At 42.7% G+C, this 25,397-nt stretch overlaps 1 protein-coding gene across 3 annotated transcripts in view; it reads right to left on the minus strand.

Moving 5' to 3' along the window:
• CLPB (ClpB family mitochondrial disaggregase) overlaps positions 1-25,397 on the minus strand; it is a 155,602-nt gene that overhangs the window by 111,712 nt on the left and 18,493 nt on the right. For all 3 annotated transcript variants that reach the window (XM_004480124.4, XM_004480127.5, XM_004480126.5), the window contains exon 3: positions 13,408-13,494. In XM_004480124.4, the coding sequence (XP_004480181.2) occupies positions 13,408-13,494 (87 nt within the window). The remainder of the gene's footprint in view (positions 1-13,407; positions 13,495-25,397) is intronic.

Consider the following 25,397-nt stretch of genomic DNA (forward strand, 5'->3'; position numbering starts at 1 on the left):
CAGACGCTGCCTCCAGCCACAACAAGTTAGATGCGACCTCCGCTGCAATAAGCTAATGCCACAAGCCAGCATATATCACAGCCTACAGGGAACAGATGTGGCTTAGGTTGTTGGGCACTCAAGTCTCATGTGGGAGGTCCCAGGTTCAGTTTCCGGTGCCTCCTGGAGGAGAGCAAACAATGAGCAGACAGATGAGAGAACCATCTGGGGGAGCGGGGATAAGTAGAGAAAAATAAAAAGTAAAATAAATCTTAAAAAAAAAAAAAAAATAGGGCATCCCTCACTCTGGATTTTACAGTTAGTTTTTTGGTCTTAAGTGTATATATTTATCCCCACTAATTTTTATCACCATAAACTAACAATTGTTCTAACTCATTGAGATCTATTTAATAAGCTCCCAATTTTTTCACCAACTTCTGCCAATTTGGTTGGCATTTATCAATGAAATCAGCAATATAACTATTTAATAGCCAAAGCCCTGTGGCTTACTACTAGAACCTGCCCTCCAGTCTGACAGCCATTTATATATAAATAACCTGGTCATTCACCATTTACTAGTCTATGCTATTTAGTTTCCTAGGGAAACAAGGTACCACAAACAGGGTGTCTCAAAACAACATGTATTTTCTTACAATTCTGGAGGATAGAAGCCTGAAAGTAAGGTGTCAGTAAGGCCACATTCCCTCTGAAGTTTCTAGGGAAGACTCTTTCCTTGCTTCTAGTGAGTGCCGGCAATCCTTGGTGTCCTTCGCTCATAGTGGCAATGCTTCAAGCCCTGCCTCTGTCTTCACATGGCCTCCTTGCCTGAGTCTCAGTGTCTTCGCATCTCCAAATCTCTCTCCTTATACAGATACCAGTCACTGGATTTAGGGCCCATCCTAATTCAGTATGACTTCATTTTAACTCGATTACAGCTGTAGAGAACCTATTTCCAAATAAGGTCATATTGATGGGTACAGGAAGTTAGGGCTTCAACCTATCTTTTGGGGGACACAATTCAACCACATCACATTTTATTCATGTGGATGTCATGAGAGGCAGTCAAAGATGTTGCTAAAACCCAGACACACACATCATGTATCTACTGCAGGCCCCTGACCCACCACCCTGGCAGCCTTATTGAAGTAAGCAACTCATGGCACAGGTGTGTCTAGTATCTTTTTTAAAAATTTTTTATAAAGGGTATTTATTTGGAGTAAAAGCTTACAGTTATAAGCCCCTAAAGAGTACAACTCAAGGTTGCTTTCTCATCAAAGTCTGTTGCCACGTGTTGAAGCAAGATGGCAGGCAATCTCTGCCTGGTCTCTTGGGCCTTCTTCCTCTTAAGGTTTCATGGGCCCAGCTTCTTCTCCTCTCAGATACAGGCTAGCATAGAGCTCATTTCTCTTCCTGAGGTTTTAGGTGTTTGAGCCTTCTCTGCCTTGCCACATGGCAGGACTGAAATGAGAAAGTTCTCTTCCACATGTCTTTTTTTCTTAGCAAAAAAAAATTTTTAAATAAAGATATATAGATCACACAAAATGTTACATTAAAAAATATGAGGTTCCCATATACCCCACTCCCTACCCCCCACTCCTCCCACACCAACAACCTCTTTCATCAGTGCAGCACATTCACTGCATTTGGTGAATACATTCTGGGCCACTGCTATACCGCATGGCTTATAGTTTACATTGTAGTTTACACTCTTCCCCAGTGTCTAGTATCTTTTAAAGAAAAGATACAGAACAGGGTCATATCAAAGTCCTCCCCCACCCACCAAAGCATCTGAACTGGAGGAGTACTGGATGCTCTCCTGTCCCCAACTGACACACTCCACAAAGACAGAGCATTGAGCACAGAATGCGAGGATGAGATGTAGTGTTGGAGAAGTGGGTGGGGATGGGGGGTGTTATCCTGAGACTGTGACGTTAGGCAAATGAGCTGGCATTGCTTTCCAGGGAGCAGTATCTTGGGTAGCCTGAGGTCAAGGTGTGTGTCTGCCAAACTAGAAGGATGCACGCTGGAATTGGAATATCATTACATCGAAAAAGGATTATCTTGAGCAACGATTCCAAATGGGATTAGAAATGACTCTTTGTTGCTCAGATAATTGGCCACAGTAGCACTAGTGGGAGAAACGTCAAGCCCAGCACACTTTTCTGAGGGCAAAGTGCTGATATTCCAGGCACATGGCCAGCACCACCACCCACCTCCCTTGCTGGGAAATATTGGGCACTGTCCTGCATTGGGCAGGTGGCCACCTGGGACAAGAGCCAGCCCTGTATCAGACACCCTTCTCTGGAGTCCCATGTTCAGGACCCAGCTTCTTGGATAAAAAGAACTGAAAAAAAGATTCCCAAAGTACTGCTCCTTCTGAGGCACCTCTGAGATACCAGTGAGTGATGGGTAATATTCCTACCTTAGTCAGGTCAGTTTACCTGCAGACCTTTCACTAATTTCCTCCTGGGGCAACCCACAAACAGCACCAGAAGGAGAGTATTGGTGATAATAATAATTAAGGTACTACTACTACTATTAACTAAAGTAGCAAGCCCTTATTGAATAATATAACTTAATTGCTTATTACATGACAGGCACTGTTACCCATTTAAACGTCTCAAAGCTGTTTTGAGGTAGATCTCCATATTACCCCCATTTTACCGCTGAGGAAACAATCACAGAGAAGTGAAAGAACTTGCTAAAGTACATAAGTAAGAGGCAGGGCTTGGACTTGAATCTGGTTCTAGAGCCCGAGGTCATACCACATGCCTGAAAGGATCCAGGCCAATTCTTTTGGCAAAGGCTTTTCCTTCACACTCTCTGGTCTTCAGACCCTGCCAGGTCCTCCTTTTAGCTCTGGTTTTGCACAGAATGGTCCTTCTTCCAGAACGCTGTCCTTCTAGACTTCCTACCTTTGCCAAACAAAATCCTGTCCATCTTTCAAGGTCCAGCTCATGTGAAAGAGCCTCCTTCCATGATCTAGCCTCTACACGTGACTTCCCCCATCCCAGCACTCTATGTGATTGTCTCATTCTTTAGTCAATGTGGAAGTGGTTTCATTCTTTTCTGACTGTCAGCTTCTTAAGGACAAGGAGTGTGGTTTTTCTATTTTTATATTTCTCGAAATGACCCACCACATAATAGGTCATCAAGAAACGCTGATGGTGCTGACATGACTATTGGTCCCAGAACCCGTTGGTCCATTCCCGTGGTCTTGTTCCCTGCCTCTTCCCTCTAGAAGCAGTGTAAGTTCACTGGAAAGTGGGGTTCAGAGAGAACTAGATTCAAATCCTTGCTTGCCTTTTCACTAAATATACAACCTTGGGCATCTTGAAGCTTCATTTTCGCTACCTGTAAAATAGAGATAATCCCTCCCTTTTAGGACTGCAGTGAGGATTGGAGCAAATATGGAAAGTGCTTGACATGGGTCTGGCACACAGAAGGTACACAGGTGTCTATAGCCATCATCACCACCACAGTCAGGTAATCAAACAGCACAAAGCTCAGCGTCTTTGGGCAGAAGGAAGCATCACGCTGCAGCATGAAGCCAGGCCCTGAGAAGAGGCTCCAGGGTCCCTAAGGCTGGGTAGAACGCCTCATAGTCAGACCCCTGAAAGACCTGCACTCAAGCACAGGTGCAGGGATTCTCCACCTGCTGTCTCCGGCTAGCAGGCAAGGAAAAAGTCCCCCAGGAACGCTGCCATTCGTCCTGTCCTGCTGCAAGAGCCACATCAAGACTTTGCTCTGAGAACACCAGTGAAGCTGCTGTGGCCCAAAAAGACAGGCATGTAAAACTTCTCCTGCAGGACAGTAAGATGGCTTGGACTGCTGGTTTCTTAAAGAAAGGGTTTAAGAGCCCCCCACCCCTATCCCCAATATAAGGTAGAGGGAAATAAGCAAATGCTAAAAATAAATGACCGCTGTGAGAAAGAATTAAATGGTCTTCAGCCAAGGATGGTGGCATTTAAAAATTAACAAAGCCCAGGTACCACATCCAGGAAGGCCTTGGCAAATGCGTGTTATCCACTCATTAGCTCAGCTCCTCAGGGATCCTGGCCAAGCAGGGAAGGCAGTGCCGGGAACCAGTCCTTCCGATGCTGATGAGATGTACTCCGGGAGGAAAGGCAGAGGAGGGAGGGAGACCCTTGTGGGGAATTTCAAACAGTTGAGCTGGAGCCTCGAGCTCTGCCTTGCCGTACTCATCTCCTCTGTGGCAGGGGCTTGCAAGAGCAACCATTAAGCCCAAGTAGATTCAAATCTGAGTCTCCCATCTCTACCCCCTCTCCTTCAGGATCTGTGGCTCCTGAAGTATCACAATGGCTTGACTATATAGATGGTCTCCCTGCATGGCAGTCCAGAGACATGGAGTCTGAGAATGGCATGGGAGGCAAGCTCCCTGTCCTGTACCCTGAACTTTCTCTTTGCTATAAAGAAGAATCACATGACATTTTGTGAATTTATATAGGCCCACTGGATACCATTTGAAAGGTGAATTTATCACCATACCATCAGTAATTACACTTCATGACATCACAGATGGTGTAAATTAAAAAAACCTTCATTTTCTGCTAACAATCAGAATACATAATTCTCTAATGAGAGATATCATCAACAATAAGAATTAAAAACATTCCAGTTGACCCTTACGATATGAATTCATTTTAATACTAGGAACATGAATTCTCAGTATGCCAATGAACACAATTAATAGTGAAAATTACAGCGGCATATCACTATATCAAGATACTTCCATCATCCCAAAAGTTCCTTTGTACCCTTCCCCCTATTTCCAACCCCTGGCAACCACTAATCTGATTTCTGTCCTTATAGTTCTGCCTTTTCCAGAATGTCATATAAATGAAATTACATAGGAGATAGCTTTTTGTGTTTGGCTTCTTTCACCTCGTATACTAACTCTGATATTCTGCCATGGTGTTGCACCTATCAATAGTTCGTTTTTTTTTTTTTAATTGCTGAGTAGTATTCCATCATATGGATGTACCACAATTCGTTCATTCACCAGTTGATGGACTTTTGGGTTATTTCCAGTTTTGTGTGATTATGAATAAAACTATATTAAACAATTGCATACAAGTCTTTCTGTAGACATGTTTTCATTTCTCATGGGTATTTACCTAAGAGTTGAGATTGCTGGGTTTTATGGTAAATATATGTTTTAAATTAAGAAACTGCCAAAGTGTTTTCCAAAGTGGCTATTTTGCTTTCCTATGAGCAATGTATGAGAATGGTTCTGTATCCTTGTTAGCACTGGTATTTTCAATTTTAGCCATTGTAGTAGGTATGTAATGGTATCTCACTGCAATTTTAATTTGCATTTCTCTAATGACAAATAATGCCGAACATCTTTCCTGTGCTTATTTGTCACCTCTCTCTTCTTTGGTGAAGTATCTACTCAAACCTTTTGACCATTTTTTAAAAAATTAGGTTGTCTGCCTTATTACTGAGGGATAAAAGTTCTTTATATGTTCTGGTTACAACTTTTTTTTAACAGACACGTGTTTCTACAACTTCTGTTTTGAGGAAACAGAAATTATAAGGATCTAACTCATACCATTTTTCTTCCAAACCATTATTCCCTGCCCATACACTCTGATAAAAGGAATAGGAAAGGCTTAAACTTCCAACTCACAAATACCTTAGTGCCACTGGACCTACAGGATCAAGCAGTACGTACCTGCTAAAAGTCATGAGACTATTTTTACCTCTACTATATAAGCACCAAACCAATACTAGGGCTTTAAGAAAAGCTACATTTGGAGAAATGACTGTCCTATGAACAGCTTTTGGCCTCCCAGGCTATGCACTCCCAAAGCCCTGTTCTGGTCCACCAGGCTCCTGGAATGGTCAACAATGGTCACAGTCCATTGCTGGCTATTGTCCACTGGGAAAGGTAGGAGGCTCCCAATGCATCCTTCAGTGAATGAGCAAACAGTAGGGCCTGTGGCTGCATGGACATCAAAGTTGAGCAAACAAGCCTGGCAGCCCCTGCCTCTCCGCCTACACATCCTGCAAATGCCATCTGAAGGAGCTTTCCTGAGGGGGTCATGACTTTCAGCTTGTCATAGGACACATCAAAGTTTGCACCACACACGAACTGGGTGCATGGGTTCGAATCAAGTCGCCCGAGAACGGATACTCAGCCATTGTGTCCAATTTTAATCCTGTGTTTTCTCAAGTAATTAAGCCTTCTTGCTTATGAACTTGTGACTAAGTAAAGCATCACTGAGAGGTTGTAACATCAAAGTGTCTTCCACCGTCTGTCCATGTTTGGTAAAATTGGATTTCTTTCCCTTCTTAAAGAAAAACTAATTGAATTTAGCTGAAGGCTGGGTATATTTGCACGAGCCAGTTGAAGGCTACGCTAAGTCACAGTGCTCATCCTGGGACCCTGTGGCTTAGCCTTTAGATGGGCTGGGTCAGAGTGCAACAGGGAATGAGGCACCCAGACTCAGGCTGAACGAATGCCTTGTGGTGAAGACTTGCTGTGGAGGAAGGGCCTCCTTAAGCCAATACCATAAGCCAAGCTGTTATTAGGGATGGCTAAAGGATTATCCCAGTAAAATGCTGGTAAATCTTTGGCAAAACGGCTGCTGAAGACACTGGCCGTCACATTACTCAAGTCCTTGATATTCCCAGTCCAAGTGAGGTTCTAAAGGCAAGGGCTATTACTGCTTATTCTATGAAACCCCCATAGCCTAGCATTGCAGTGCCCGACACAGCAGAGTTTTCAAAAACCTTTGCCAGATGCAAAAAAAATAATATGAAAGGATGCTAGAACACAGCTCATGAAGAACCAAAACTTTCTTGGTTCCCTCCTCGCTGCCCCCCCCCCTTTTTTTACCTAGTTTATCAGGAAACCTCAATCAAAATTAACACTCAATTTCAATAACTACCCCATTTTCAGTGAGTACAGCATGGTTCCATATATGTCAGATTATAAACACAAACAGATACATATATAACAATCAATCTCTGGACAGAGGGATTTCAAGTGATTGCTACTTTTTCTCTCTATTATTTTTACAAAAACAATAAACCTCTTTTCAGAAAAGAAAATCTGTGGTTCAATCCTGATACAATTATCTTTCCTTTTACCAATATGATTTCAGATCTTGATCTAGTTTTTACTCTCCTGTGTACATTTATATATGTATTTTAATTTAAGTCACTTCAAACCCTTTAAGGAAATAAAAGGAGGGAATAAATTATAAATTATGTTCCCATGCATACCTTTCACATTTTGTACTACAGTCCTATATTTCCTATTAAAAATAAAATAGTAAATACATAAAATAAAATTTGCCAAGAAGTGCCCTAAGGATAGAGACTTTTGTACTCTATATCCCTAAAGTTTAACATAGTAACTAGTCCATTACGCAGGTGAAGGTATGAAATGATTGGGTTATTCTCAAGATCCCTCTTTTAGGCTTGTGGGCCACTGACATTCTAAAGGAGGTAAAGAATCCCTGCTTTCAGACTTGAGTCAAGAGTGCTGCCCCCCTACTTTTCCTTACTGGAAATCCAATTCAAAGGCGGTGGTAGCATTTCTGGCCTGGCCAATAGGATTCCAGAAGGGTTTGGTGAATGATTATGTCAGAATCAGCACATTTCTAAAAAGGAGAAACGTACTGACAGACTGTGTTGGATACTGATAACTCTTTGAGGCACCTTCCCAATGAGACCTTACTCATTTCTGACCAATGTACCCCCCTTTTACCAGCGTTGACTTTTTCTTTTTTCCATAGCACTTATCTTCTAACATATGGTTTATTTATATATTACAATTATTGTTCATTGTCTGTTCCTGCTCCCCAGTCCTCTAAGTATATAAATAAGCTCCATGAGGGCAGGGATCTTTGTCTATCACTGATGTATTTCAAGTACTTAGAACAGTGTCTACCAAAGAGTAAGTGCCAAAAACATATTTGGGAAATGAATAAACTGAACCAGAGAATGTGCTATTTTCAGCCAGAAACTGTCTTCCTTGGATTGGGAGGAAGACAGGGCACAAAATGGGTGCTTAAAAGCCAATAATTAAATGGGAACCCTCCTGCATTACTAATGGAAATGTGAAATGGTACAACCACTGTGGAAAACAGTTTGGAAGTTCTTCAAAAGGTTAAAGAGAGAATTACCATATGATCCAGCAATTTCACCCTTAGGCATATATACAAAAGAACTGAAAGCTGGGAGTCAAACAGATACTTTTACACCCATATTCACAGCAGTATTATTCACAATAGCCAAAAGGTAGACACAGCTAAAGTGTCCATTGACAGAGGAATGGAAAAATAGAACGTGGTATATTCATACAATGGAATATAACTCAGACATAAAAAGAAATGGACACAAAAGGACAAATACTGTTTAACTGCATTACTATGAACCAAATACAGTGTGGAACATATTGTATGATTTAAAAAAATTTCTAGGCATTCAATAATAAAAGCACATAAAATATTTTAAAAGTATAAAATATAAAATATTAAAAAAACTTTTAGTAAGAAAAAAGGAACAAAGTTCTGATACATGCTGTACAATAGGAGGAACCTTGAAAACAATGTACTGAGCAAAATAAGTCAGACATAAAAGTACAACTATTGTATGATTTCACTTACATGAAATATCTAGAATAAGTGAATTCAGAGAGGCAGAAGTAGAACAGAGGTCACCAGAAATTAAGGGAAGTGGGAATGGACAATTATTGCCTAATGGGTAAAGAGTTTCGTTTTGGGTGTTAAAAATGTTTTTGTAATGGAAGAAGGTGACGGTAGTACAATATTGTAAAAATAATACCACTGAATTGTACACTTACAAGTGGTTAAAACAGCAAGTTTCATGTTATATATGTTTACCACAATTTAAAAAAATTAGGGAGATAGAGATAATAGAAAACAAAAACAAACACAAACCAACAACCAATAATTAGTCCTAGGAATCGAAGCAAGTAAATACAAGTCAGCACTCTCACTTTGCTCAACAAGCATCACTGATTTGCTAATAGTCCTGGATAAAGACAGAGCAATCAGTTAAACTAACAACTCATTAGATTCAGAGAGAAGTGTCCCCAAAAGCACATTTACTAGCTATCTGATCACTAACTGACAATACTCTTAAGTCTAAAGGTATTTTCCATTCAGTCTCAATCCTGAAAAATACTACACATGGAAAGGAACAAAACCCCTCCCTCTTCTCCAGCACAGTCTATCTCTTACAGATGGACACACCTGAAAGCTGGGGAAGAAGACTGGTAGGTGGGTGTGGAATATAAGTGGGCACAGAAGAAAGTGCACAAACGTTGGAATCAGAAGACAGGGATACTACTCCTGGATCAGTCACAATCAGCTTAAGGAACAAACTCCAGATAAGGACAGAGGGGCACAAGCTAAAAGTTATCACCCAGCCTTCCCTCAATGGAGAGAGAGCTGTGCCCAATGGGACTAGGTGATATCTGCAGAAACACTGAGCAGCTTGCGCAAACAGGACTGCTGGCATTTGCTGGCTGCTAACACTTCTGGTCTGGGCCTTGAACACGGCAGATCTTCAATAAATATTTCTTCATTTGATTTTTGAACATTCACAACTTTGAACTTTAGACAGTAGTTTTAAAAAATGTAGTTTTAAAAAAATCATTTGCTCATTTATTCATTAATATGTTGTCACAGTCAGTTTTCTATATAAATAGTGCTTATTCCACTTTCTGTACTAATTCATTAATATGTCATCACATTCAGTTTTCTATATAGTGTATATTCCATTTTCTGTACTAATAAATACATATTTTTTTAAATATTTAACTTATTTTTATGAAGAAATTGAATTATTTTCTGAATGATGATTGTTTTTAAGCACTTACTAAGGGAAAAGTGCTTTATCACTTTGCCAGGTGCTAAAGAGGATACAAGAGCAAATCAGAAACTGACAAAAAGAAAAAACCAAAAAGCAAATCAGATAAGGATCTGCTTCAAAATAACCTCAGGGAGGGGCATGCATGAACTAAGATTGGCCATGAGTTGATAATTGTTGAAGCTAGTGATTGGGTACATGGTGGTTCGTTACGTTGCTCTTTCTGTATGTTATGAAATTATAATCAAACCATAATAAAAAGTTAGAAAGAAGGGTTTAAAAAGTTTGAACTATGGGAAGCGGACTTGGCCCAGTAGTTAGGGCGTCCGTCTACCACATGGGAGGTCCGCAGTTCAAACCCTGGCCTCCTTGACCCGTGTGGAGCTGGCCCATGTGCAGCGCTGATGCGCGTAAGGAGTGCCGTGCCATGCAGGGGTGTCCCCCTCGTAGGGGAGCCCCACGCACAAGGAGTGTGCCCTGTAAGGAGAGCCGCCCAGCGCAAAGGAAAGTTCAGCCTGCCCAGGAATGGCGCCGCACACACGAAGAGCTGACACAACAAGATGACGCAACAAAAAGAAACACAGATTCCCGTGCCACTGACAACAGAAGCAGACAAAGAAGAACACAGCAAATAGACACGGAGAACGGACAACTGGGGTGGGGCAGAAGGGGAGAGAAAGAAATAAATAAATCTTTAAAAAAAAAGTTTGAATTACAAATACTTACCTCATGGCTCTGGAGTTCAGTGACATGTCAGTTGGCCCTACTTTGGAGTTTGTGTTCCTGAGTGTGATGGAGCTGGACTCAGATGTGACCTTTCTACACACGCCTCTTCTGTCACTTTTACTGGACCTGTGGTTGGCCCTGGGGTTGGTGTATACTCAGGAGACCTGAATCTCTGGACTGTCCACGTGACAGCCCAGCCCTGAGCCTCAGCAGACTTGCAACTCCTATCCTCTGGTTTATTGGATTTACCCCAGTCAGCTAACAGGGAGGTGAAGGTCAACCACACACCAGGGAGCCAAGAGTGCCTACAACTGCAAGCAGGAGAACTGCATCCACCACCCACATGGAATCTAAGCCCCCTCCCGATATAGAGGTGGAGTGAACATAACCATCCCAGGGGCCACAGGATGGAGGAATAGAGTATGGATTAGAGTGGACTTACTGATATTCTACTATAGAACTATTGTGATTAGTAATGGAAGAAACTGTAGCACTGATGTGGAGAAAGTGGCCATGGTAGCTGCTGAGGGAAGGGAGAGGAAAGAAGAGATGTGATGTGGGGGCATTTTCAGGACTTGGAATTGTCCTGGATGGTACCGCACGGACAGATGCTGGACACTGTATGTCCTGCCATAGCCCACTGGGTGGACTGGGGGAGAGCGTAAACTACAATGTAAACCATTATCCATGTGGTGCAGCAGTGCTCCAAAATGTATTCACCAAATGCAATCAATGTCCCACGACGATGAAAGAGGTTGTTGATGTGGGAGGAGTAGGGGGAGGGGGAGAGGGTATATGGGGACCTCACATTTTATGAATGTAACATTTTAAAAAAAGAGAGAGAAAAAAAAGTTTGAATTAGATATGGTCCCCATCCTCAAAGAGTTTATTGCCTAATAGGAAGTAGACATAGACACAAATAACCATAAGAAAAAAGCAGAAGGCAAGTGCTCTAGGAGTGGAGAGGTGGCAGATGACATCAGAAAGCACAGAGGTTAAAGAGAGCAAGAACTTGAGCTGGGATTTGGGTACAGATGAGAGAAAAGAAAGTGCCCAAGGGAACATGATAAAAAGGTCTACTGATTCATTAGTGTTCAAAGAACCTCTAACTTGTCAATCTCTGAACTTTCAGAACTAAGATACCATATTCTCAATTCTTGGGGATTTTTTTTTGTATTTGGAGGTATCAGGGATTGAACCCATGACCTTGTACATGGGAAGCAGGTGCTCAACCATTGAGCTACATCCACTCCCCAAATTCTTGGGCATTTTAAGAAAATACATACACTCAAACTTCTTTAAAATTATGATTGCTTTCTAGTGCAAAGGAAGGCTAATCAGGGTCCTGAAGAATAATACCTCAGTGCCTGGCTTGGTGCTGGCATACAGTGGACACTGAGAAAATATAATCTGAATGAATGGATGCCTGAATCTTGACTGCATCCATGTGCACAAGTGTGTTTGTGTGTAGAGAAATCTAACGTGAGCATCAGGGAATGACAACTCATTATTTATAACCTGTAGCATGTATATCATCTTATCTGATTCTCACAAGAATACAGCAATAATCCACTCTGCTCCAGATTCAGTCTCTTCAAATCCTTTTGCTTCTATAACATCTTATACACACTGCTTTTACAGCACTGTTTACACTACACTGTGTCTCTTTACCTGCCTTTCTTTTCCACATTAGACTGCAAGCCCCCAAAGCCTCTGATTCCTCAAAGATTAGCAGAGAAACTGCTCAGAGCAGATATTTACTAAAGATATGAGAAATAACTGATTAATTTCAGATGAAGAAACAGGTTTCCACATTTATGATCCCTCCAAAGGTGCTCAGTACCTTAAAGACCTACTTTAAGGGAAAATTAAAATTGGCGCCTCCAATTATTAATTTCAGCGGCTGCTACTAAAGTGCTCAAAGTCCATATTCTTAAATGAGTGAGAGAACTCCCTTTTTTTTTCTTAAGTAATCAATTCTTTTGCATAATCACAGCTAGAAATATATACCTCATCTCAGCTCTTCCAGAATTATATAGATTCCAGAGCGGAAATCATAACAGACTGGGACGGAAAGGCAGCATCCAGCACTAGCCCAGGAGCTGGCATAGGAGCCTATCAGTGAGGTGTAGTAAAAAACACAACTTTTGCAGGCAGTCAGATGAAGTTCTAAATCCTGCCCATTGTGACCTTAGACAAATCACTTATTCTCTTTGGGCTTCAGTTTTCTCAGCCTAAAATAATAATAATAATATATATCTTGTGAGGTTGTTGTGAAATGAGAAGTAGCTCTCTATGTAAAGTGGACTATTTCTATCTTTTCACACAGCTACAACCTTGAGGGAATCTTGTTGAGTGCTCCTGTCTGGTAGGGCATGAGTGGGTAGGGACCTACAAAGACCTCCAACGCGGGGGGAGGAATACCGCCCCCCCTTCCCTAGTTTCCATCAGAACCTCCTAAGGGAAGCAGTGCCCAGTTGGAGCCTTCACTGAGGACAGTGTCTGCAGGCTTCTAAACATGGATAGGTGAAAACATGATAAAACTGGAACCTTTTACCATTTCAACAAGCTTCCAAACATTTGGCTGCTACAATAATGCAAATGACTTGCCTGAGGTCACAAAGCCAATAACTGTTGGAGCTGGGTTCCAAAGCCACATCTTCCCTCTCCAGATCTCCTACACTTTCGACTGCACCAGGTGTAGTCCAGTACCTTAGGCTGAGTTCATCCTCTACCTCTGGAGGAGACAGCAGGGAGGGTAGGCAAGTACAGGGTTCAGGACACGATCTGCAGGAATATGGCTAAGGGAGTCGTTTGTGGTAGACCACTCACCTGTAGTTTCGGCTGATGGCTGCCACCATGAGTGCTGTCCAGCCAAGTTTGTGCCTTGTATTGACATCTGCTCCTTCTGACAAAAGCCTAAAGAGAGACAGAAGAATATTTTCAGTGTGACTTATCAGAGACAGAAGAGTAGAAAAAAGCACAGAAGGAATGACATAGTTAACAAACAGGGAGGCTGGATGATTCTGGAAGTAGTTAGAGGCCTTTGAAGAACTAAATCCTCTATTTCAGCTCCTTTGGCCACTCCCTAACAAAAGACTTCCCCCACATCTCTCCTTTTCCCCTTAAGCCAGTCTGTCCCCTGCTGTTGTCCTTTCAGCCTTCTGAAAACAGAGTGTGCCTTCTCTACCTTAAACACACTGACACCACTTCCTTGGTCTCAATTTTAGCTCTCTCCCTGATTCTTTGCTTTTTCTTACTCTCATGCCATAGAATACCATCCTAGTTTGTGGATTCTCCCTTGGGAGAAGCCCTCTTGACTCATTCCATCCACACAGCTCTCTTCCTTCCTTAGAATTTTCCAGTTCTTAGTACAGAATGTGTAATGACACTTCTTATCTAGGAAGTTCCCATTTACCGAAGGATCACATTCCCCGAGTTTATCTGTATGTTGGCTATTTGGAAATTTGAAATTCTTAATCAAAGGAAAGATGGAAAGAATGTTAGAAATACTAGATGAATAAAATTAAAACTAAAATAAAAAAGAAATGTTAGCTTGAGGTTTCTAGGAGAATCCATATGAGTCTATAGAAATCTATATGCCTGTACCTAGCACACAGTAGGAGCTCAATGATTGTTTATAGAATAAATTAACAAATATAAGAAAGCATTAAAAGCCTGGGTCCTTTTTGTGTGATCTATTTATCTTTAAAAAAATAGACAACAACAAAAAAAAATTACTGACTTAAAAAAAAAGCCTGGGTTCTAAGTCCTGGGAAATCTTACATCCCTGGATAGAGGTGGATTGAGGGAAGGGGAGAGAACAGAACCAACGAGTATTGGGAAACAGATCTGGCTCAACGGACAGCATCTGCCTACCACATGGGAGGTCCAGGGTTCAAACACGTAGTGTTGATGCGCTCAAGGAGTGCACGCAGGGGTGTCCCCTGCATAGGGGAGCCCCATGCGCAAGGAGCGCGCATTGTAAGGAGAGTTGCCCTGTGCGAAGAAAGTGCAGCCTGCCCAGGTGTGGTGACACACACAAGGAGAGCTGATGCAGCAAGACGACGCAACAGAAAGAGACACAGATTCATGGTGCCACTGACAAGAATCCACCAAGCAGACACAGAAGAACACACAGTCAATGGACATAGAGAGCAGACAATGGTGCGGGAGAGACATAAATAAAATATAAATCTTGAAAAAAAGAAAAAAGAACCAACAAGTCCTGAGCACCTAGTACAGGCAGGAACTGCCCTACGTACATAACATATGTGATTTCATTTACTCTTCATGCAACCTTAAGAAGCTGATATTAATCTCCTCTTTTCATGGATGTAGAACAGACTCAGTGAGGTAAAATGACTTCCTTAGGGTCACACAGCTAATTAAGACGCAGTACAGTGACAAGAACCCTGGTTGTTACCCTGAATCCTTCCTCTAGACAGAACCCTTCCATGATGGCTAGGCTAATGTGTCAACTCGACCAGGTAATTGTGCCCAGTTATTTAGTCAAGCAAGCTCTGGGCTAACTGTAATACAAAGACACCTATGGACTTAAGTCAACAGTTTACTGCAGAGATGACCAATTACATTTACAACCACCAAGGAGATTCCCATCAGCAATGAGTGAGTTTTTGCCACTCAGTCGAATGCCTTAAAAGGGAAAGTGATTTCAACATTCAGAAAGAATTTTCCAGCTTCACTTCAGGCAGTCAACTTCTCCTGAGAACTCATCAAAGACCTTCATTGGAGCCCCTGGTTTACGGAATTTGGCCTGCCTACGGAATTTGGACTTGGGCATCCCCACAGTCATGTGAGAGAATTTTATAAAATCTTATACTATTTGCAGATATCTCCTGTTGATTCTATTTCCCTAGAGCACCCTAATATACCCTTCTTTAGACAGAACTGGTTTCCATGTAACACAAAAGGCAGAAGACTCAAAATTTATTTCAGCTAATCAGTATCATATGTGCTTGGTCCCTTGCTACATTTGGGCTAGGAGCGAGGGAAGAGAAGACGGAGGATCTGTCCTAGAGAAGCATACAGTATAATTGTGGAGGCAGGACTCAGACATGGAAGAATGAGAGGACAAAAGGACAGTTTCCCACCATAAGTTCTGCAGAAGGCCAGGAAAGGGGGAGATCAAAAGTTGGGAAGTGATTCACCAAAAGGCCAGACTGGCTTCTGAGGAAAGGGCAGAAAATCAGGGGATACAAAGTCAGGGTGGACTGAAGCGAACCAAAGAGGTCTCTGAGAGAAAACACTTGAAGTATGCCTTGAAGAACAGAAACAGTTCTTCAAGAAGAGAAGAGAAGAGGAAGTACACACCAGGCAAGGCAAAAGGTACAGTGTAAGAGTCACAAGCTGTGCAGGAACAGCAAGATACATTCAGAGATCACAAACTAGATCCATCTGGGTGACGTTTCAGAGCACAGAAACAGCTGCCGAGGTGTGCAGGGCCGACAGCGGCCTCAAATGTCAGGCTAAGAGGCCAAGGCAGTGGGTATAAACATTTTTGAGCCATGGACTACTTTGAGAATATGATCAAAGTTGATACTCTCTCCAGAAAAGGGTGTAAAAGCACACATATTCTAAAAACATTTTTTTAAAATATAAACTGTCCAAGAATTCACATAGTCCCATGAAACCAATAATGGACCTTATGTTAAAAACTCTACATAAGGACTGGCAAATGCCTGGAAAGCATGCAACTTCCTTCCACTCCTGCACCCAAAACATGTTGTGAATCTTTCACAGAGGCTCTTTTTTCTCTTGAAGTCTATGAGAGCTTCAGAATCTTCCTCAATATAGGTTCCAATCAGCCACCATCAATCACCTGAAGCTAGCAATAGAGAGGAAGCTTATTTGCCACTCCTAAAACGTTTACCATAGGTAGCAGGGTTTTGGGGGCTCGGGGGCAAAAAGAAATTACACAATTAATCCAATAGCTTAGGTAGGCTGATTTTGAAAGGGGAGGGAATGTAAAGTGGGGGCAAGGAGACCAGCAAGGAGGCTGCTGTAATATAGATCAGGGGAGATGAACTAGGATGGAGATTTGAGACACCAGGAACTGCCTATGAGAAACTCAGTGGAGCCAGGATCCCTCAAGCCTTCAGTGGGTCAGTGACCCAAGTTCCCTGGCACAGGCCCTGGGAATTCTGGAAGCAGCACTACCCTGGAGAAACGGCTGAAGAAAGAAGACTGAGAGCCTCCTCTTCCTGCCCTCTAAGGGCTCAGTGTAGTAAAATAAAAAGAAAAGGGATAATAAAGGGCTTTGGAGTAAGTTAGACCTGGATATTCATACACTCTGGCCTAGCTAGATAACCCTGAGCAAATCAATTCTCAGAGTCTAAGTTTTCTCATCTATACAGTAAGGACAACAATCTTCAATTTGCAGGGAAGATCCCAGCCCAATGACTAGGATATGGCGCATATTCAATACAGGATGGTTTCTGCCTGCCATTTTATCCCCAATTCCATCACTGTGACACCGTAATGGAATAAAGTGTTCTGGTCTCAAGCTGGTAGGGGCAAGTTGGTCAATCCCCAGTGATTTTTTTTTTTAAGACACAGAATGATCTGGATATTTCAGCTGGTGGGCTCTAGGCACCCCATTAGTCAACAAACATGTTCATAACACCCAGTCTGTGCTGGACCCATGCTGGCTACCAAGGAGACAGAGTAAAGGTCCTTGCTTTCTAGGACTTAGGAAGGGTTTCCTTTTGAGATGACAGATTTCTGGGAGAGGGGGCATCTCTAAACCTGCTTTGGTCACAGTGAAAACAGAGTAGAAAGAGCTCACAGTTCCAGTCCCAGTTCTGCTGCCTACTACTTCTAACACCCTAAAGAAAAGGTGGCATCTCATTAAGCCTTATTCAGTCTCTTCGAAGGTCCTGAGGATCATAATCCCTCTCACACCTTCACAGAGGTTTTAGGAAGCTACCTGGAAAAACAAAGGAAGAGCTCTACAAATCTGAGGGGTTATTTTTAGGGGGGCAAATCCCTGCCCAGCTTCCTGCCTGAGCATCACTCTTTGCAGCCTCTTGGGGCAGAGATGTAATAGAAAAGCAATAACCCCGGAGTCCAAAGGCCAGAGTCCAGATTCTGGCCCTGTCACTTACTAGGTGTGAAATAGATGCTATTGCTCCTTATTGTGCAAGGCTGTTGTAAGGATTAAAAGATCTATCACATAGTAGGACTCTGTGAGGAGTGGTGACACCTGGTAGATCAAGGAAAGACTAGACCACCACCACAAACAAACTCAACCACAAACAGCTTTTCCTCTTTCAGAGCATGTACCCCTCCCCCACCTTCCTTCTGTGAGCAGAGCAGCCCCCAAAGTTGAGATTTCACAAGCCAGGTCTCCTCCATTTCATTTTGTTGCTTTGCAAGTCAATGCCCAGCGGGCAGTCATTTCAAAGTCTTAGGCCAGCTGGGCGGGTGGCTGCCTGCTGAGAGTGGCTGAAAGGGCCTCAGAGGCCTGAAAGAGCCACCCTTGCTCTCCCCTGTGATTTTCACCAATGGACAAAATGCAGCAAGTGAATTAATCTCTTTTAAAAAGAGCAATGCTTGTGACAGAGCACGGTGTCTCTGAAAAGGTTAGGATTCCATCATCCCTGAGATGATGAGTGGAATGCTTAATGCCTGCTGCCACTCAGGACAAAGTAGCCTACGTCCTGGGGCTTGGGTGAGGGGATAGACATGGTGGGCCTTGCTGGGCTCACTCAGAGTCTGTGGAGGGTCCTTTCCTAAGGAACAGGTAACTAGGTCTCTCCTGCTTGGCAGGACAGTGGTGGTGATACTAATTAGGGAGGTGGCCCAAGGTAGCAGACAGAGAGGAGACCACACTAGGAGTCCAGAGTTGAAGCCCAGATCTAACACAACTCTCAGGCAGGAGACGGGGCAGGAGCTTAAGCCAAAAAGACCCTGGTTCAAATGCAGGCTCTGCCACTTACTGGTTGAGTAGCCCTGGATGAGTGAGCTCGCCTCTCTGAACCTCAGTGAGTTCCTAGGCTATGTAACAGCTCCTCCTCTCTGAGCCTGTTAAAATGGAAGAATGTGGGCTATGGTGTGGACCACTGACCATGAGGTGCAGAAGTGCTCAGAGATGTACTCACAAAATGCAATGAATGTCTCATGATGATGGAGGAGGTTGTTGTTATGGTGAGAGGAGTGGGGTGAGGGGAGTGGGGGGTATATGGGGACCTCATATTTTTTGAATGTAACATAAAAAAAACAAAGACAAAAAAAAATTTTTTTTAAAAGAGAAAAAAAAATGGAGAGGACCCCAGCAGCCCGATGATGCGTATTGCACAGAGGTGTCATGAGGAGAGAATGAAACAGACTATATAAAAATACTTGGTGCAATAAAGTACTATATTTATAGAAGAACCTATGATATTATCAGTATTGCTATCATTTGCCAGTTAGTGCTTACCCCATTTTAAAGAAGGAATAAACTAGGAAGATATGTAAAAAGTATGTGTAGAACTTGGGACATAGTAAGATTACAAAATTGTCTGCTGAGAGGAAAGTAAAAAAACAGTCTAAAATCCCTAGGCAAGAGCAGGGGGAGGATAAGGATTCCTTCCAGAACTGAAGATTACCACTGACAGTAATCAGCCAAAGGGCAAAACAAAACCAGTTCCCATCTCCCAGGGATCCAGAAGAATCCAGAAGGCTAGAGACCAAAGGGGCGAAGGTGTTTAACTCTGACTAGGGAAGGGAAGATGAGGAGTCAGCTTCACCATTTCCTGTGACTACTTCTGCCTGGTCTAAAGTTTGTTTTTTAATATTATAACAATGAACAAATATTACTTTTCTTTTAAAAATAGCCAATTTATTTATTTTTTTGAGATACCAGGGGCTGGGGACTGAACCTGGGACCTTGTATGTGGGAAGCTGGCACCACATCGGCTTCCCTGAGTTGGCTTTTCCAGTTGTTTTGCTTGTTGATTGTTTTTATTTTATTAGGAGACAGGGGGAACGAACCAGGGACCTCCCATTTGGTGGGCGCTCAACCACTTGAGGCACATCCACTCTTTACTTTTTGAAAAATAAAACTTTGTCAAGGAAAAAAACAAGATCCTACACTTTCTTCCTACAAAAAATTCTTTCATAAAATAGCCTTGATGCTGCCACAATCTCCTGTACTCACCTGTATCAATACAAATATCATACTGTTTGCTTGTCTAACTCCCCCAATAGTCAGTATGTTCCTTTAGAAATGAGGCAGTGTCTTCCTCTCTTAAGTCTCTGTACCTGGCACAGCAGGTGACAAACAGGAGGGTTCTGGGTTTGAACAAATGAATGTCTACTTCATTTACATACATGAATCTCTAAACACTAATACCACTGTCTTGTGTAGGAAGTCATCTATTTCATAACTGTGCACCTGTCTTTTTCAACTAACTTAGGCCCTGCCAGTATGGGAGGGGGTGGGTGTGGCTTCTCAGTTTCAGAGCTGAGGACACAAGACCCAGGTCTGAGGGCTGGAGGTCATGGATTCCCCTCAGGGCTCTATCAGTTACTAGCTGTGCCATCTCAGATAAATCTCTCTCTTGAGGCCTCACTTTTCTCTCAAGTAAAAGAAGGGAATTGAATTAAGTGATTTCTAAAGTACCTGCCAGTTCTAAAATCTTATGATTCTAAATATATGCATTACCTGAAATTTGAGAAGTGGATTCCTAGCAGACATGGGCACTCAGGAGGACTTCCAAAAAAGGAAAAAAAAGGACAACTCCTTGGGCTTGTAGTTTGTAGGAGGGAGGGAGGGTCCCAGACAGGACATGGGAGCAGTTTTGAGTTGTTCTGGCTAACCAGCTCTCCCAACTCAGAGGAGGGAGGTGCCACTTAATTTTTCTTCCTCCTTTTTTATGACCAATCAATACAAAGCGGCCACTGAACTTCAATTGTGCATTGTTCTAACTGATTTCCGGATCCTTCACATGAACGGGCCCCCAGCTGCAGCTGGGGAGGGGGTTGAAGGGTGGGGAGCCCTGACCCACCTGCATCAGAGGCCTGGAAGCAGTGAGCCATGCAGACCCAATCATGATCGCTATCTGGGCAATGGGGCCCTGGCTGGAGCCTCGCAGAAGGCCCTGTTTACAGTAATAACAGCACCAGACCTGTTTGTCTGAGCAGAGGCAAGCGCCTGGGGCTAGAATCCACACACAGCCTCCATCTGTGCCTTATCTACCCAGCCTGCCAGGGTACGGTGGAGGTGGGGGAAGGGGGTAGGGGAGGGAGGAGGGGCTGCTCTCAGACCCCAGCCTGGGCCAGCAGGCTTCAGGCAGTCCCGGTGCTCTAACTCCACATACAAGGCTTCTCTGGCATCTTTTGAATTCACTACTTGAATTTAGGGTTAGGGTTTTAAGGCCCAGCTCAGGGCCCTTCCTTTAGATAGCTCTTTAGGGGCTCTCACTCCAGTGAGACAGCCCATCCCAACACATAGTCATGCCCAGCTACTTCGAAGGGAAGGGGTGGGCAGTGAGGCGGAAGAGGGACTGGCATTTATGCACCAAGTACAACAAATGCAGGACGTACTGCGCAATGTGTCTGCTTCGCAACGGATTATTTCCTATCATACAAAGTTTAAAAATTCCTGGCATTAGAGAATAATCTGCAGAGATTAGCCCAATCCTTCTTTTTAATACACACAGAAATGAAATCTCAAAAAACATCACCCTTGGAATAGACTGACCTGGATATGAGCCTACATTGGCCTCTTCCAGGCTGTGTGATCACAGACAGGTTATGTTTATCTCTCCGAACCTCAGTCATCTTTATCAGCCTGCCTGACCTCCCTACCAGGAGTGGTGAGATGACCAACAGAGACAGGCAAGCACATCAAATTGCCAAATAACTGCTATTATTACAACTGTTCTATTTGTTCAAGAATACATAGTGGAGAAGCTGTATCAAAACCTCAATGAATACTTCCAGATGAAAGTAAATGAAGTCCAACACCACTGTCACCATTTTTTGTCCTTTCTTTCTTTTTTAAATTAAATTTAATTTATTTCTCTCCCCCTCCCCACCATTGTCTGCTCTCTGTGTCCATTCGTTGTATGTTCTTCTGCGTCCGCTTGTATTATCAGGTGGCACTGGGAAACTGTGTCTCTTTTTTGTTGCATCATCTTGCTGCATCAGCTCTCTGTGTGGGCAGCGCCACTCCTGGGCGGGCTGTGCTTTTTTCACCCGGGGCGGCTCTCCTTGCAGGGCGCACTCCTTGTGCGCAACAGCACTGCACGTGGGCCAGCTCACCACACAGGTCAGGAGGCCCTGGGTATAGAACCATGGACCCTCTGTACAGTAGGCAGACACTCTATCAATTGAGCCACGTCCACTTCCCGGTCCTATCTTCCTTATACTTTCTAACAGGAAACATGGCATACATTAAGGTACATAGATTAATACTTTTTAAGCTTTTTATTTTGAAGTAGTTTCAAGTTTACAGAGCACTTACAAAAATAGTACCAACAAAACACCTTTGCTCAGATTCTATTTACATTTCATCTCAGTGAGTTTTACCACTCCTTTTCTCTATTTTTTTCCTGAACCATTTGAGGGTTAGTTTCAGACATCATGTCCTTTTCCCCTAAATACTTCAACATGTATAGAATTCTTAGTACAACATATATAGAATTCTTATATAACCACTAAACAATTACCAAAGTTAAGACATTTAATGTGTATATATTTTTATCTAATATACAGTCCCATTCAAATTTCTTCAATTATCCTAACAGCTTTAATAGCAATTTCCCCCTTATGATACAGGATGCAAGCCAGGGTCAATGTCAGAATCAAGCATTGTGTGCCTTCAGTTTCCTTTCATCTAGAATAGTTGCTCAGTCTTTCTTTGATTTTCATATAAACATTCTGAAGAGTAAGGCTTCAATTTGGAGAGCAACTTTTTGACTTACCATTTCTTATTCATCCATTTGTGCCATATATTCTTCCCCATTTGTTCCACATACTGTTCCTGAGGAATGGTTATCATAGCATTCAGAGCCGGGTGCCGGAGGTACTTTGATGAATTCTGCAGTATCCTTGCTTTTAAAGTGTTCCCTGGACAGTTATACACCTGAGAAACAGCTAACATACAGGTAAAGACCGTGGGGCACTGACGATGCCATGGGACTGTAGGTCAGAGCAACAGAACAACAGGAAAAACTTCATGGAGGCAGAGGTATGTGCTGTCATAAAGGATGGACAGAAGCACAGAGTCCCTAATGAGCTGGGATCCTGTATGGGAAACATCTCTGCTTCCCCCCAAGCAGTGTGTATTATGGCTGGTACTGAGCAAAACACACAAATCTAATGATACAAGGCCAGAAAGGAGGAGAGTGGCGGGTGGCCCAAGGCACCCTCATCTGGGTACCTCTGCCAGGGTTATAGAGAGTCAGCAGCTGCCTAAGTGATTAGGTGAAAAGAAGGGAAAGGACCATCCAGGAAGCTGAGGTACAAGAAAGGGTCATGGGCGCCACCTACTGGCACCACAGAAGGCTCTCTGGGCTGTTGGAGAGGGCACCTAGGCAGCTGGCTAGCAGAAATGAAGTTTGTCACACTATAGAATAAGATGCAAAAGTGGCTCAGACTTCTCAAACAGGGTTGGCACCCAAGCCACACTGCCAAGCTCCAGAAACCCAAAAGATTTTCAGTGAAGAATGGACTGTGCAAAGCCAAGCACAATACTTGGCCAACTGCAAGAGTCTGAACAAAGGTTTGGTCTTCATTCATTTAGATTAATTCCAATAACAAAACTTAAGAAACAACTCCATGCCAGGCCTGTGCTGGGCAATGAGAGCCTCCAGATGAATCCGTCATGGTCTTTGCCCACAAAGAGCTCCCAGTGTGAACTGGGGATGGGAAAATGGGACAAGTACACTAATAACGCTTTAATGGTTTAATTAATCCAAGCACACTAAAAGATGCTTGTACAGGGTCAGTGAGTGCCAAAAGCCTGCTTGGCTCTTCATGCCTTCCAAAGTTCTTAAATGGCAAGGTCCAAAAGAACTCACATATATTGAGCAGCCTACTACACACCAGGCCCTTGACATTTAGGATCTCATTAGATCCTGTGATTAGAGAAGGAATCTGAAGCCTATTAAGTAAGTGACTTGCCTAAATTACATGGCCAGTAAATGGCAGCATTGGAAAGGGAGCCCATGCTCTCCCTATTGAGCCACACTGCCTTGCAATGCATACATTCCATATTCATTCTCTCCTCTTTCCCATAACGTTTTGCACGGAGCCAACATATCGAAGGTATCTGATAACTAACCAGCTGACAGAACATAATGAAAGAAAAGCCTTAAGTGGAAAGGGGGTTATCTGAGGGATGGAGATACTCTGCTGAGTTGCTTTCCAGAACCTTCTCCCTTGGAAGAGACACTCTTCTCCTAGTATCAGGGTGAGAAAGGCCCAACCCATCCCTTCTTCTTCTTCATAGTAGTCTCCATACTACCACCACCACTTTCATATTCACAAGGCAATACGATGCTGTAGTGGTCTGGCTTTTAGGTAAAAATAAGCTTGTCAAATCCAATCAAAAGGTTACAGAAGTACAGGAAGCTCTGGTTCTCAGGAAGCTGGGCTGACTACAAGCTTAACAGATTCAAAGAGTGCAATGCAACTGCCAAGAAAGCTAATGCAAACTCAGGCCAATTAACAAAAGCATAAAATCTCTTTGCTCTGACTGCTCTGCTTCTCACAATAATGGTCAAACCACACTGGAATTCAGAGGGGGCACCAAAACTCTGTAGACATTTCATTAGACAATGATTAGGATGGGAAGAAGACTTGAAGCCACAATTTAGGGAATCAAGTCTTATTTAGCCTGTAGCTATCTCCTCATATTTAAAGATCTGGAACAGGAAAAGGGAGCATGTAGATTCTGTGTAGTCCTAAAGGACAGAGTTGGGACCAAAGGGGTTGGAGTCAAAGAGGAAACTAAAATGTACTGACAGCCTACAATGAAGTGCTATGCTAGGTGCTTTCACACATATTATTTCAAAATTCATTGCAATAGAAAATACTTTTCTACTACTTATAAAGTATATTTGCTTACATTACTCCAAGTGCCCAGAAAGTCTTTCCACTAAGTTCTTTGTATCCAAATACTACCTATCTCCTAGCCCATCCTGAATGTCACCTAGTTCATGAAGCCTTAACTTTTCATGTTTACTAATTACAATTCTCTTACCAGACTGCAAGTTCTTTGAAAGGCAAAGGCCATAATGAAACAACTTCAAGCTCCTCTTCAATGCCAAATGGGGCATATTGCTCATAATGGGCCTTAAGAATAAATGAATGCCAAAGAAAACAGACAAATGACCAAAAAACATTTGAAAAGATGCTCAACACCATTAGTCATTAGGGAAATGCTAATCAAAATCACAATGGACCTCACTTCACACCAACAGAATGGCTGTAACAGAAAAGACAGACAGTAGCATGAGCTGGCCAGGATGGAGAAAAACTGGAACCCTCAAAAATGGCGGGAATGCAAAATGGTGCAACCGCCTTGGAAAATACTTTGGCAGTTCTTCAAAATCTTAAAAAACTTTAAGAGTTGCCATATGACTCTGTAATTCTACTTCTAGGTATATCCCCCAGAAAAATAAAAACATATTTTCACACAGACTTGAACATGAATATGAACAACATTATTCACAATAGCCAAAAAGTGTAAACAACTCAAATGTGTATCAACCATGAACAAACTGTAGTATATCCACACAATGGAATACTATTCAGCCATAAAAAGGGATAAAATACTGATACATGCTACAACATGGATAAGCCTTGAA

Source organism: Dasypus novemcinctus, chromosome 10 (genome assembly GCF_030445035.2).
Source record: "Dasypus novemcinctus isolate mDasNov1 chromosome 10, mDasNov1.1.hap2, whole genome shotgun sequence".
NCBI lineage: Eukaryota > Metazoa > Chordata > Mammalia > Cingulata > Dasypodidae > Dasypus > Dasypus novemcinctus.